The sequence below is a fragment of the Asterias amurensis genome, chromosome 2, assembly GCF_032118995.1.
Source record: "Asterias amurensis chromosome 2, ASM3211899v1".
In the NCBI taxonomy this organism is placed as follows: Eukaryota; Metazoa; Echinodermata; class Asteroidea; order Forcipulatida; family Asteriidae; genus Asterias; species Asterias amurensis.
The window spans coordinates 27,956,578-27,972,387 of record NC_092649.1 but is presented as its reverse complement, the minus strand read 5'-3'; the positions used below and the strand labels follow the sequence as shown (position 1 = coordinate 27,972,387).

General features: G+C 38.9%; 1 protein-coding gene across 4 annotated transcripts in view; it reads right to left on the bottom strand.

The window, feature by feature from the left end:
- LOC139954555 (A disintegrin and metalloproteinase with thrombospondin motifs 9-like) overlaps positions 1-15,810 on the bottom strand; it is a 190,804-nt gene that overhangs the window by 151,621 nt on the left and 23,373 nt on the right. For all 4 annotated transcript variants that reach the window (XM_071954404.1, XM_071954405.1, XM_071954407.1 and 1 more), the window contains exon 4: positions 4,198-4,230. In XM_071954404.1, coding sequence (XP_071810505.1) covers positions 4,198-4,230 — 33 coding nt within the window. The remainder of the gene's footprint in view (positions 1-4,197; positions 4,231-15,810) is intronic.

The window sequence follows — 15,810 nt, the reverse complement described above, 5'->3', positions numbered from 1 at the left end:
GTCCGCCGCGATTTCTACTGGCATTTGGCCAACGGACCTGCGTTAAGGTCGAACCCTGCCCATGCCATTAAACAATTAGAGCAAACGTCAGCATTGTATCACATCCTTTGAAGGGAAACAACAACTGACACGATTGATTGACTGATTTAATGGGAGTCATCTCTCAGTGTGGATTCAAGCCCTTTCAAAGCTTGCAAGAAAGTTTCCAAGGGATTTTTCTTTTTGAAGGGAGGTAACATAGGTAGGTTAATCCCTTCTGGACAGTGCGCATTTGTCACTGTCGTCACATAGAGCCCTAGGGGTGCTGGGGGAGGGAGGGTGGGTTAAGTCAAATGAACATGAAAAAGGGACAGTTAGTCACTATATGTGACTCACTCAGTACTGCTATGCTGATGGTAAATAGATAGGGCTTGGACATTGGGTGTTGTGGTGGCCCAACTCGTACTTAATCAACTTTTGTTGTCATTTAATATATATTTTATTTGGACAATGGGGGTGATGGGAGAATCTGATCCTCCTCTACAGTTCAACTCAAGAAGCCTTATCACCGTTCTCCCTTAACAGTGGTCCGCTGGCAAAATGCCTGTTGATACACTTGAGAACCAGTCAGAATTGACTCCAAATAGTTGGCTGGCTAGTTCAGTGTTGAAAAGCATCCCTATTTCATTTGAAAGACTGACAACTGAAAAAGCCATTGGACTTGTGGAATGACAAGCTTACTGGCCCTGCTGGCACTCACTAAAAAAGTTAAGGGCAAACCCTGCTTTTAAACAAAATAACATATAAAATAAATATTTTGTCCACTTCAAATATACCTGGATTTAATTATCATATTCAATTACCCAGTTTGTGAAATGTTGTTTGAAATGCCGTTCTTGCGATGGTAATTTATTGGCCAGGAAGCTTATCAATTATTTTGTTTTCACTTAGCCTTCACATTAGATTAACGAAGGTTGCAGCTCTACCTTTGGGAGGGAGGGTGAAGGGATGGGTCGGAAGGGGCAAGAGGAGGAAAGATGAGCAATGGGTGGGTACACAAGGGAAGGGAAAGACAAGGGAAGAGGAAGGGAGAGGAACAGGGAGTGGTTGGATGCATAGATTAAACTCAATGCTGTCTTGAGAACTTTCTAATTTCTTGTAAAAATCAACCAAATCCACTGATGTTAAATTGCTCCAGATCATAAACAGAGCAGGGTTTTATGTACAACCATAAGAGAATTTTTTTTAAACGATATTTCAAAGCAGGTCTTTAATTTATGTTCAAAGGGGTTGGTAAATGTTCTCCTGGTGAAGGTATTTTCTCTAGTTGCAAATATAATTTATAGAGTGTACTGAGGACATCACATCGGAAAAGGGGGGGGGGGGGTGTCCACAAGGTATTGTCCACTGCTTTAGTGGAAAAAATCCTTGCCTGTCGTAAACCTCTTTTCAAATTCTAAACTGACATTGCCAAATCACTCAACTTGGGATTTACAGTAGTTCAGTTGTAATCCAGGAGTCTTTAATTCATCTAGCTATATCTTCCCACAGTTTGGCACACACAAACAAAATAACAGCCCCCATCACAAGAAAGGCAATGCTCAGAGAAATGAGACTGCGCACAGATCTCCACATGCCAATAATCACATTCATGTTTCAACAGTCAGTCATTCTGATTAGACCCAGTGGCATGTTACAAACCACTAAGTCCAGGCGACACATTCGCTCAATCATCAGCCAGACCCACACTGTGTGGCAGGGCCTTGTGGTAACCAGGTTGGCACCCAAACAACAAAGGCGGCACAAAAGGCATATATGAAGCCTGCAGGTGATAATGTCTCCCCCCCCAAAATATTAATAAAATAACAAATGAGAAAATCCAAGCAACTGATGGATAGTGGACATCAAGAAAATGTATCACTACTAAAAACAACGATCTCAGTCTCTAGTTTTTACCCTTGTCAGTTGACATGTTTTGTATTTAAATAAAAAATGTGTCAACTGTCAATGCAAATGGCAACTGGCTACTGGCAAGGTAAAAACGATCAGTAAAATCAAGATTGCTTTCTTTATCTGTGATCCTATCAATAGTGCTTGAGTCTCCAGAGTTGTGTGGTCCTAGCCAGCTATAGCCAGCTAGGTCATTGGAGCAAGTATAAGATAATATAAGGGTGGGTTGGGAAGATGGTTTAATGGATCAATATTGAACTGTTGGTTTATGGTTTAAAGGTAGGGTGATGGATTAATTTTTGTCAACTTAATACTGAATTAAAGGCAGACTTGTCAAGAAAGATACAATTAAAGTCACCCTGTGAAAAACCCTCTTCACGCCCCTGTGAAAAACCTTTTTCACACTATGTCTCTTACAGCCATGGAATACAGCCCTGGGTTACCACGGCGCACTTTCACACTGTCCCTGTTCCACGAGGTTCTCGTTGCACGTTACAAGATTACCCCAGTGTTTCACTGCTTTCCTCAACTTTTCGGAGCAGCGACAGACAGTGGGCAGACCAAAGGTACAGGGACAACAGTGTGAAGGCTGGCTTTAACTTATTAATGGTAATATTGAGTGTTGTTTTTGTCATCATAAATGATGACTAATAAAATGCCAGAAAGAGAAGAACAATTGTTTTTTGCAAAAGTGCAGGGAAACAAATATCAAAGCTTTTTCTAACACAGTCAGAGCATACTGATTTATTGAGATTTGAAGTTCTTACACCAGCATTTTTTTTTTTTTTTTTTACCAACACAAAATGATTCTGGCAATGAACAGTGAACGCACCTTTCTGGATAATCCTAAACAAGACCATGAAAAGCAGCAGAGCATAAAAAACCTAAACAAACAGGTCACACTTCACTGATTAACATGTGGAGGAAGTTGACTTTAGCACTTTTCTTTGTTTACCCAATACAAAACAAGACTAAAAGATCAAAATGTGGTTAACAAAATTTCTGAAAACCTACAGACCACAACTCTGACACTCCTCTTATCTACCCACAAAAAAATCAAATATATTTTTAAGATAGAGGAAGCATGCTCTGAAAGCTCAGTCAGCGCACTGTGAGTGTTACTTGCTTCATTAAGCTTACCAAAAACATAATGTTTCTTGTAGCATGCTGGGAAGAGGGAGAGGTTCAGTAGGTTAGAGTAAATCATTTTATGAGGGGAAAAATGTAAGGGGTATGTGAAACAAAGTACACAAGACCGACTCAATCAAACCATCAAATTAGGCTCGAAACCGAGATAATATTCAAATGGAAGCCTTCAACGTGTCTCAGATTTGACAAGTTAGCAACACTTGCAACTATTAGTATTACACTGATAAATGGAACCGGAACGATACCAATATTAACCAATCACTCGCTGGATAAACCTTTCACCTCTTGAATCAACCTAATTTATCACAACGGAAGTATTATATCAGATACAAACCAGCTGAATAAAGACTAGGGTTTTGATGTCTCTCAAACAATTGTTACACAGTGTCCTCTAAGGAAGAAAATAAGCCTGTGAGGCTCCAATGAGATGTGAACCCTGGACCTCCAAGGCCTTTTAACTTGTGACGCATACTGACCTCTTCAAATTTCTTAGATTAGACAAACAGGAGTCACTTATAATCCATGTGGGGGTTGACAGAATGTTAAGTCACTAAAAATACACAGAATCCTCTATGAAGAAAACTAACCCCACAGTGCCTCCATGCTCCTATGGAATTTGAACTGAAGCCTGGACCTCCTCATAGCTTGTGAAGCCTACTGACCTCTTTTAAACTCTCAGGTACAACATTACTTTGTCATAATCAATAGAAATATCTCATTACCGCCTTCCCCAAATGCAAAGTTAAATTGGGTAAAAACAAATCTTAGCCAACCACAACTCTCATTATCTCACCTGGGCCTAATTTCATAAAGCTGTTAAGCAAAAAATACTGCTTAACAAACTTTTTTGCTAAGCAAAAGCTAAGCAAAAACTGAATAGGGCACCAGTCCCATCAATGTAAACTTAATGTAGTTTTGGCTGGTAACCTGTTTCTGCAATACTTTCCTGTGCTTAGCATGCTTTAGTGCTTACAGGCTTTATGAAACTGGTATTGATGCAGAAACCCAAACCTGTTGAGTTTAAAAAGGTACTGCAAATATCACACAGAAAACAAAATGCTCTTGCTAGCCAACATGAAAGTTTTTTTCTTTGCAAATCTAAAATATAATTCTACTTACTTGAAGACGGTTTCTTGTCAGCCAGATCCTCATCTGCAAAATAAACAACAACAAAAAAAGGGTTTGTTATCAATGTTTTCAAGACTTGCAGAGTTTGGCATAAACTCACTAAATTTTTGTTATACATTCCCCTAAATATTTTCTAAATTTTGGCTTCAAAAAGAACATTTTCAACTCAAGTCACTCTAACAAAACTATTTTCTAAACCTGTTACTAGGTACTGGCCCAAAGTTTTTACTCTAAGCCTCTGAAAAACACACCTACTAGGTTCAAAACATCAGGACATTGACTTTTTTTATAATAGAGGTCATTTTTATTGTTGGGCAGTTTGGAACAGCTAATTTTTATCTTGCATTTCCAAAATGAAATCAATTATTACTGTGACCATGAATAATCATCACAACATCTGTCAAGGAAAAACAATTGTAAATGAAATGTTCATGATAGACAAACCATGAACCACAAGCAATCACAAATCAACTGCTATAAATTTCTCATCAACAGCGGGAAAATGTAAAAGGTTGATCATGGAATGAGTCAAATTGAACAGGGCGTCCCTGGCTATTATGATTTAATTGGGTGTCTGTAACATCAGACACAGCACCTCAGGCTTTGAACACCCTTGAGATGAGGTTACCACATGAAGGACGGTCAAGCTGCTTTAGACAAGGATAGTCAAGAAGTGGTGTGTGCTGAAGCTGCTGCATGAAAAACAGTCGAGAAAGACAATCAAGAGGCGTGTATTGAAACTGCTTAACTGCTACATGAACAAAAGAGAGTCAAGAAAGACAGCCAAGAGACGCCCTATAATTAAAGTCACCTGGAAATAGAATTTTTATTTTTTCAAACAAAAGAGTAGAATGTTTAGTAACAATTAAACTTTTTCTTTAGTAATTGTTAGTCACGATTTATATGTTTAAAAAACAGATAAAGTTGTTTGGGGGTTGACTCCGCCTACCCCTTTTGTTATGCCAATCGAGGCAGACTTTGCCTTGATGCGTAGAGTAAACACACGTGCAAAGTACATGCAAGTCCAAGTCGTGAGCTTGTACATTTCGAAAAAAAGGTTTTTCTTGCATTTTTCCGGCAATGCCGACCAAGTGTATTGCAGCTGAATGCAGCAGAACAACTACAGATGGGGTCTGTCTGCATGGCTGGTCAGACTCACAAGAGCAATAGTGCCTAGTGGTCTGGTCCGACGTCTTTTTCAGCGCTGTGCAGCATATTCTCTTCAAATATCCCGCCTCGATTGACGTCACGAACAGCGCCCTCTCGCGTCGGGGGCCTACTCTTAAATTTGTAAATAAGATAAGAACTACTTTTTTAGAACCTTAGTTAACTGTTTATTCACATTCCACTCATCAAAACACATATATTAGTGACAAAAGCTTTATTTTGACAAAATACCACTTCCAGGTGACTTTAAGGCTAATACGGAGACAGTCAATAGATGAGAAGTTCAAGGGGGTTTGGGGGTTACCCCCCCCCCCCCCCCACATCTAAAAATGAAACTTCCTCCCTTGCCTTCTCTCCATTGGGTTCTTGGCTCATATAGTGATTATGTTTGTATTTTTGAGAGTCCTTGGCTTCACCACCAGAACAAATGAAATGAAATGAAATGAAACACCGTCAACCTGACCAATTACACAATCCAAAAATCCACCCAACTGTATTAGGACAGTTCTAACCATAGTTGGGATGACTCTGAAGTTGGGACTGAACAAAACCACTGAGGGATAGCAGGACTCCTTCCGTACTCATTGCTCTACATTCCTACAAACACTGTACTCCCCACATGGGTCCACATACAGGGTGGGATCTAGAATTGAAAGACCCCCTTGGAGGGGGACTTTCTAGCAATTACTGGCCTTCAGCTCAAATTCCACCATATTGCTGGAGGGCAAATGGTAGTTAGTTTTATAAGGTAACTGGTGTAAACGGTCAGATGTCATCTCTAGATCTCCCACTGTTATTTGAATAGTCACAATTCCTAGTAGTATTTTAAAAAATCAATTTTAGGTGTATTGATAATATTCGTACACCTAAAATTGATTTTTAAAAACACTAAGATATAATATACCTAAAATTGATTTTTTTTTTTATACTAGGAATTGTAATAATTATATTGTTTTGTTTTCCTTTGCTATAAAGCCAAAGGGTCGCTCAGGTTGGTATAATATAATCTTGCCTTGCAGTCCCTGCCTAACTTTGACTTTTTTCCCTGGAAAAATACTCTGTGGTTTCCCTCCCATATCTAAATCTGAAACTTCCTTTATTGTCTTCTCTCAATTGAGTTATTGGCTAACTACAGTGATTAACAGTGATTAAGTTCGCTTTTCTAAATAAGAGCCCTTGGCTTCACAACCAGCAATAATAAACAAAATGAGGGCTATGAAATAATCTTTGTCAACCTCTCAGGAACTCTCAGACTTGATGCAAGAAATTGAGCAGAAGGGCAAAATGGTTACCCTGGCAACATTATATTGTACAATGTTCCACGGCAAATTTGAAAGCCTTGATACAGCATAGGACCTGTTGCACCCAAGATGTGTTAATGAACTTTAAGAAGTGCAGGGTCACCAGCGAAGCTATTTTGAAGACTAAAAGTCAACCATTGCATCCAGACAGCTGTGGTTACGTTGAAAGGTAATGAAACCGCTGATTCTCTCTTTAGGCTTCCGAATTTTAGTTCACAGGAATGGGGACACGTGATTTTATCCGACAAGCGAGCTGTATAACTGCGCACAATGGACCTATCCCAGTTAAAGTCTCTTAGCTTTACTGGTGAGTGAGTGTCAATGCACTTTGGGCAGCGCAAAGCCTAAACTGTCACTAGGGTTGCAGCAACTGTTGTCATTCAATCTCAATGACAATTTGCTAGAAGGAGACACGCATCCCAGTCATGCATCATCCTTTACAGCCAGAATATAAAGGATTCCTTTGTACTTTTTGCCACTTCCGTAGGATTAGTCTTTGTCACATCGGTGTTTAATTTCTAGGGTTTTTACCCATTAAAGACCAGGCTTAAATGAAAACGTCAAGTCGTGAACTTTGCTGAATTTCATTCAAAATGTTTTCGACCAATAAGGAAATCGAGTCATATGGCTATAAAAAGATTTTAATTGTGTAAAAAACAATCATTTCGGATACCCGTATCCAGCGCTTTTCTAAAAGATTCATGAAAACATCTGTTACGTCATCACCCATGTTACGTCCTAGTTGGGAGCTCCAATTTGTATAGCCACTTTTTTGCAGCCTGGGGGTATAACAAAGAAAACTCCCAGAGATTATGACAGAGCATTGTCATTTTGACGTGCGCCTGAACGGCAGAAGTGTATTTAGTTTTTCAAAACCTTGAGGTTGGGGCCTGTATTTTTAATTGATCATTACGAAAAATTCAGAAGTTGAAACAAATCAAAATTACATTTAAATGGTGAACAAACGCATTACAAACAAGTTAAAATAGCATTTCCATTGAAGACATTCGGCTCAAGTAGCTGTTTAATATTCTTTAGGGAGTACATTGACATTATGCATGATGGGGAGACTGGGGCAGTTACATACCGCTGTCAAACAGAAAGGGGCACACCTCAAAACTTGTTCAGCTGGTTTTTTATAACTCTTTTTAAAGACTGTCTCTCGAATATTATGACCAAACATTATTTAAATTATTAGTATGACCAGTATGTATCTTGCCTGTCAAAAAGGCCATGGAATGTACAAAGTCACTGTTTTTGTAAACTACATGCATTAACTGGATACTCTAGCTGGTAACATGTTTCTGGTCAGTAACAGCCTGATACTTCACAGAGGAAAGGAAGGCGATTGCCTCAATGCCCCCTGGTCATTGCCTTGGTGCTCTTGAAAGATAGTAGAAAGTATTTTTGTGTGAAATTTTATGTTTCTGGCAAGAACACTGTAGCTTCTATAATCAGACCCTGGGCATACTACCCACTCTCTCCTCAACCAGGTCTCTTCCTATCAGAGCTTGTTAGTTTACACCATGCCTTAGAGAGATCCAGCGGTGCCAAAGAGTCAAATGACGTCAATGCTGGAACTTACAGAATTAACGGTTCCTTCCCGTTGTAGTATCAGATTGTTGATGTTATTCCTGATATAATTTATCAGCGTTGGGGGTCTCCGTTATTTCATACCGATGTAGAGACTGATGGTTTCTCAACATTTGTCGCCCGCATTTCATAGATGCTTTGAGATCAACGGAGCGGTGGGTAAACACACACAGGTGACTAAGGTGGGGGTTGAACTTCAGTTGAACCAAGGAATGAAGACGGTATAGGCCTGTGGTTAACAGACTTTTACAATCATGAATGATCTAGTGCTCCTTTTTTATTTTGTAAAAATTTGTTGTATATAAATAAGAGGAATACTCACTTGCACAGCAAAATTACTTTAAATTAATTTCCATTTTATGTCCATGAAAGACAAACAATCCCTAAATATAAATACAATATATCTCAGAACTACTTCAAGTTTACACTCCGTCACATTCCATGCGCCTCCTCATTCAACCCAACTCTCGACACTCTTGGGGTGCAAGTCTTTTTCTTCAGCTGCGCCACGCATCTGGAACTCTCTACCACTTAATCTTAGATCTTGTCTAAGAACCACAAAAATTCAAATCTCTTCTCGAAACTATCTTATGTCACAGGTGTTCAAGGACTCATTTTGTTGTGTCTGTTTTTCTTTCATTTTTTGTCTTTTGGTTTTCTGCACCTTGAGAACCCAGCAGGGTAGATGTGTGCGCATAACAAGTCCCAATCTGAGAAACAATAAACGATAACGCTTCACAAATTAAAAATTTAGGGTATAAAAACTGATTATTTTGTTTACATAACCACATTACTTTGAAATGAAATGTTTCTCAAAATGATTTATACTATTGAAAGCAGCGGTAGGCTTTTAACCAAAAGTTTGTAATGCAATTAATTAAGGAGCGATTACCAATTATATACATAGGCTTCTAACCAAAAGCTTGTAATGCAACTAATTTTAGGAGTGATTACCAGTTATATACATGTACCTTCTCTTTAAACTCCCTACTCTTTGGATAATATATTTTGTTTCTTTATCAAATGCCATGTGTTCTTTCTTGCATTTGACGTGTTGACGTGCTGTACCATATTTGTGCTGTTTGCTGGGCTTTCGTGAGACTAGTGGATTATACCAAATGAGCCAACCAGTCTCATCCATCCCAAAAGTTAACAACAGCAAATAAAGAGGGCAGCTTGCAATAAGGTTTGCACCTTTAAACTACCCCCCTCCCCTAGATGATATGATGACTGAGTGTGCATAGGAATGGATAGGATTAGTGCGCATGCTGGTTTTGTCTGCAGTCGGGGAATGTAGTCCTTGGTCAAAATATCTAACAAATCAATTCTTGTATTTGTCACAGTCTATTACCTGACTCTTGAATTAGTCAATTCAACAGATTTCATAAGTTAGTGGCCAGACTTATCACTTGTTCTTGTACCAATTTTGAATGGTAAAACTGAGATTTTAAAAAGAGGAAATCGGCTGATCCGATAAATAAATTCAGCAAGTTTTGATGAGGGTTAGTCCATAGAGCCTCTACCTATTTCAGAGCCTAAAATTGCTTGAAACCAAACCGAAAAATTCATGTGGTAATTATTGTTCTCTTACACCAGAACTTTAATATACTTCAGGACACTATTCCCCCAATATCCAGCTGAGACCACACAATGCAATATGTTTCTAAGTTTCTACTTCTGAAGGAACTTTTACCCCATGGTTAACACGTTTTCAATGTTGACAATTGGCTTACTGTTTTTGAGAAACCAGATAAAGCAGTCTGTCTGGCCATGGTCTGGCGTATCTACAGATAGATCTTTAATCACATTTCATGGTAGATGGAATCCCAGCAGGTACAGCAACTCAATACATCCAGTAGGCGACCTGTAAATCTATCCACTCTTTACCCCCCTCCCTCACAACTGACTATCAATACCATTACACCTTCCTGTGCTAGAGCGGAAATATTAATGCATAAGACAAGCTCTACATGCCCCAAGCCCAACAAGTATGAACTTCGCTGAGGCATCTCAGGCGATTGCCTGGATGCCCCCTGATATTGCCGTGGTGCCCTTGAAATGCTCCAGTCCAAGAGAAATTTCCAACATTCCTCATTGGGAGCCTTTTACCAAGGAGAAAATGTCTTGGTATCTTTACCCTTTCAAAAACAAAGCATACTGGCCTGCAGTGCATTTCAGTCTTAGAGTGTGAGATTAACACAAAAAAATGCAGTTCCACAGAGGGGTATGAAACTCTGGATAATCAAAAGAGCCTTGTTCAAGGCAACCTATGCGTGACCCGAGTAGTATATTGCACCATGTGCCAAAAGTATCTTAAAAACCCTTTCCAATTTGATGAATTTAATGCATCATCAATGAACCCGATTCCAATCCAACACCGGTCTTAAGCGTGTGATTTAACCAATCCTGTTAAAGTTTTATCCAAATATTAACAATCATCAAATATTGAACAAGACTTTTTTATAAGGCAACTTACGACTGACCAAAGAAAATGCAAAGTCGTAAATTGTCCTGTCTGACAAACAAATTGTGTGTCCCCCCTTCAGTTTGATGAACTAAAGCATATTGCTGGTGTTCTGGTTGCATGCTTGGCCCATAATTCAGTTGATTTACGTTGAGCTATTAATAAAGATTATGATCTGACAGATTGCATGAGTCTGGGTTTTCTCCTGGTCCATTGGTTTCATGTGTGTGACATCCTCCCGCAAGTCGTACAAGGAATCTCCTTGGGTTAAGATTGTGGAAGAGTCTGATTATTCAAGTCCTTAAATTAATATACATGTAGGCTGTCGTACAAGGAATCTCCTTGGGTTAAGATTGTGGAAGAGTCTGATTATTCAAGTCCTTAAATTAATATACATGTAGGCTACACTTTTTCAAAGTACATCTTCATAAGCCCATTTGCATATGAGATTTGAATATTGTCTGGTACAATGATGCCTGCTTGGTCACAAGGAATTTACCACTTAAATTTGACTTCCTCAGACTATAGATACAGTTGCCATTTCTCATTATCTGGGACAAGCTTTTGCATAGTTACGTAGGAGACAGTGAACACCAATACACAACTCTTAGTAAATGTTAATGACTGGCACAATAGTATGCCTGACATCACGCGAGCAGAGCCCAATTAAAAAAAATATTATCAAAAATGCAGATTGTGATTGGACATTGAAATTAAATTTAGTTTTTACCTCTTCACTGATAAATTGCAACTGATGAGGAAGAAAATTGTTAATAGGCTTTTGACATCTTATTTTCCATAAATGAAATAGTATGATCTACACTAATTCAACACCATAATAATACCTGGTTCTTATATATAGCGCTTAATCACACCCAATGGACATACCAAAGCACTCAGTATTTTGTTCCTGCAACCAGGTATGTGCGAATATGTTTGGAGATTGAGGGTGGTAAGGAGGGGGCTGCAATTTTCTGGCTCAATTGTATACTAGTTGCTATCTTCCCAATGGCCTCAATCCTAAGTACCTTCAGATTTCTATTCTTCACCCTCCCTCTTGTCTTCCCAGAAACAAACATTCAATGTCTCTGATCCTATTAAGGTTTGTGTGTTCTTGCTCTCTGACATTATTACTGTCTTGAAGAACTTCTTATCAGAGACGTTTCAAGCATGTTTCAAGTGGCTCCCCCCAGCATGTGAACCAAATTTTCTGGGAGAGTTCACAGCACCGAAACTAACTTCTCCACACACACAGGAAGCCTGCAGATCAACACTGAACAAATTGGAGCACTGAGAGCAGATGACCTCAAGCTGTTTCCCAGGGTAGCCTTAATAAATCTGCAGTGCTTAGTCCTCTTCCCAAGCCACTCTAAAGAAATTTGTTCACTTGCTGTCCATGCAGTGAAAGAGTGTATGATCCCAGCAACAATTTGAGGAGTACTAGGTGAGGTGGATTTCACAAAGAGTTGAGACTAGTCTTTTATCTCAAGTTAGGACTACTCGTCCTAACTTAGGACTAGCTTTAAGTTTGGATTAAAGGAACACGTTGCCTTGGATCGGTCGAGTTGGTCTTTGAAAAGCGCTATGTAACCGTTTGTTATAAAATCGGTATGGTTAGAAAGATGATGTAAAAGTAGAATACAATGATCTACACAAATATGCCTCGAAATTGCGTGGTTTTCGTTTTACCTCGTCGACAAACACGGTTGGCCATTTATGGGGGTCAAAAATTTGACTCCCATAAATGGCCGACCGTGTTAGTTCGCGACGTAAAATGAAAACCGTGCAATTTTGAGTGATACTTGTGTGGATCATTATATTCTACATTTAAAACATCTTTCTAACCATATACATTTCATGACAAATGGTTTGAAAAGGCTTTTCATAGACCAACTCGTCCGATCCAAGGCAACATGTTCCTTTAACCCTAAAGAGTACTAGGACTAGTCCTAAGTTAGAACTATCATTTGAAAAATCAACCCTTGGGTCATTTAGCCGAAAAAAGGGAGAAATACATCGAGAGGAAAGCCCAAAGGAACGGAACTAAAGGTGGAAGGTGAAATTCCTCTGAAAACTACAAAGATCATGAACGCGGGGAAGGACAGCCATGGGCTGAATCAGCTGGTTGTTTGAGAAGGAGTGGCTTGTGAGAAAGACTAAATTAACAACTGATATAGTTGTCTGGACATGCGGTTTATAGTTGATGTACAGATTGTTTAGTAAAACCATAGAGCTATAAACGAGCTATAACAGAGCTATGGTCAATGGTCTTCCACTGAAGTAACCAATAGGAAACATTCCTGCTTGGCATGAGGGATTGCCAAGTATTATCAAACCATGGTCATGGCACAATGCACGTGGTAATAAACACTGCAGTACATTGGTATCTTGTAAACCTCCACAGTGGTATTAAACTTGCAATACATTACAAGGATACAGTTGCATGTGAAGAAAATCGGCCACAAAAACTAAAATTTACGTTTAAAGATACAATAATCTTTTTTTTTATACCAGAATCCCACTAAACATATGAATGAGAAAAGACTTAATTTACAATAATTTCCAAAATCCAGAGAACGTTCTCTTGTAGATATGTCTGTTTACAAAGAACAAAACATTACACAATATCAGGCATTGAACCTCGCTCTTGAAGGGGCACCTTCATGAGGCAAATGTAAATTTGTACAGGAACTTGCACAGGGCACCATGACAAAAGCACAGAGCACCACAGCAATTGCTATGGATGCATTGGATTATTTCAAAGCCTGAAACATAATCTGAAATATACTGATGATATTGATATAAACAGTGCAGCATGTTTCTCGTTGAGTTACCACCAACGATCACAGGAAATCAATCCACAATGATTTCCATATTCCATCCGTTAAATACTAAGAAATAATTGATCATACCATTACACTGAACACCTTGCCTAGATGCACATCAGCCAGTTCATGGACAGAGTATGTTGCGGCATATGGACTTCATTACAAGAAGCTTTGTTACTGAAATCTGAAACAATATGGCAAGGTAAAACTTTCAGGGTCTTATCACTCAAAAACTACCCTGATTGGGATGTAATAATACTATCCTGAATGGAGGCATTTTCTCCTATTTGAGGTATCATCGATACCCACTTGAGGGAAACTTCATCTACAGCAGTAGTATACCTACGTGTACATGTAGGTTTATACCTATCCCCTGATTGGAAGTATTTTCTCCAAATGAGGTGTCAATGGTTAGGAATTGATTAGAAAAGTAGGGTTTCAATCAAGTAGTGAAAGGTTCAAATAAGCATTTCAAAGACTTCCAATGAAAATTCATCCAGTGTGTGAAAGGGAATAAACATACTCTTCCCCTGGAAATATTTTCCCCTGGAAAAGTATGATGAATGAACATGGAGTTGCAGTGTGGTTGAAGTACCCCAGGAGTTTCCTGGGAATTGTGCGATAGTGTGAGTATGAAAAGTATGAAAACTTAAGAATGTCCTCTTAACTGTGCACTTAACTTGGTATAAAAAATAAAAAATAAATTAACTTTACACATAAGACTAATGGAGAGACAGGTTGATGGTGTATGCCAACTCCACTAGATAATTCACAAATTTAAAAAGCTACTTTAAAAAACAAATAACTCTAGAAGTTTGCTGATAAATTCTGACTCAATACGTTTCCACGTTCACCCTTAGGTGCACCTACCAGCTGTTCAGACAGGTTCAACTTAAAAAGCAAGGCAATAGTCTCGTAATTTGTCCCTTGATGTTTCACATTTCAGCGGTTACAACATTGCCTGCAGGCCAGTAACTTGTTATATCCCACACACCGGCTGTCCAACAGCTGAAGTTACAACACGCTTTATATTAGAAAACTTTATATATAGGCTACACTGTTTGATTTGTGTTATAGACATCTTTTGTGAATCCATCACGAACATTGGAAGTGACTTTTATGGATTGCCATTTCCTAAGCAGATTCTTTGTTGCATTTGCTTGATTTGTTGTTGTTTTTGTGCGCACTTTCCTGATAATGTATACCCACTTTGTAACCATTACATCATGGCAGCCATCTTTGTCTAGCTGTTTATGTATGGACACTGACTTGTTCTTTTAATTTCAGAAAAAGGGGCCAGTCTTCAACCCTGGTCAAAGCTCATTGGGCACCCTTAAATCCCCACTTCCGTCCCTCCTTACCCCCTTCTACATGAGGGTAAGGAGGGGGTAGAGGAGGAGGTAGACTACACCCCTCCCTACCCCTTTTACCATTTTGGTTGGTAAGGAGCTTGTAACAGATATTTCTTCTAAGAAGTCGTTTAAACTTCATCAACAACATATTCTCCACCCCTCCTTTACCCAGCCTCTTCCACCACTAAGGAGGGGTGTATCTCTAACCCCCTTCCCCACCCAAACACCGTAACAACTTCTCCATTCCCAGAAAGCAGGGTAAATTATCCCTTTCTCTACAACTTCCTGTATAAAGACACACAAAAATGTATAATGTGCAATCTAACCGAATTAGACGGTCTGTCTGTGTTTTTGTTTTGGGAGTCTTCTAACATGAGTCAGAGTTATCAAATGCATCAGAAACCACACTAGAGGAAGCGTACCAAATTCATGACAACAAAAACACATTTTTACAATTGGTGAAAAAAACTGTATCATGGCATGTTTTCTTTAGAACATGTCAGTCTACTAGGGAAGGGCTGAAGTTAATACGGGGAAAATGGTTATAATACAATCCCAGTGTCATAACATAAACATCAAGGCTGCATCACATCCATGGTTAACCCACATCATGGTTTTCCAAAAAATGTAATCAGTATGTTTGTCATTATGTTATTCCATTACATTGAAATGCAGTGCTTTCACATCCACAGAACATGTGCAGTGTACCATAAGAACACTAGTTGTATAATTTGCTCACTGCTGCGGTAAAAAAATGTCAAGTTTCGCTACAAAAAGCCAGGAAAAATTAATCCTGTAAAACGAGCTTGAATGCAAAGTTATTATTTGTGAAGCAGTTTCTGACAACTTGCACAATCTACATTTTGTCCCATTAATCACAATGCCTGACTTGGCGTAAC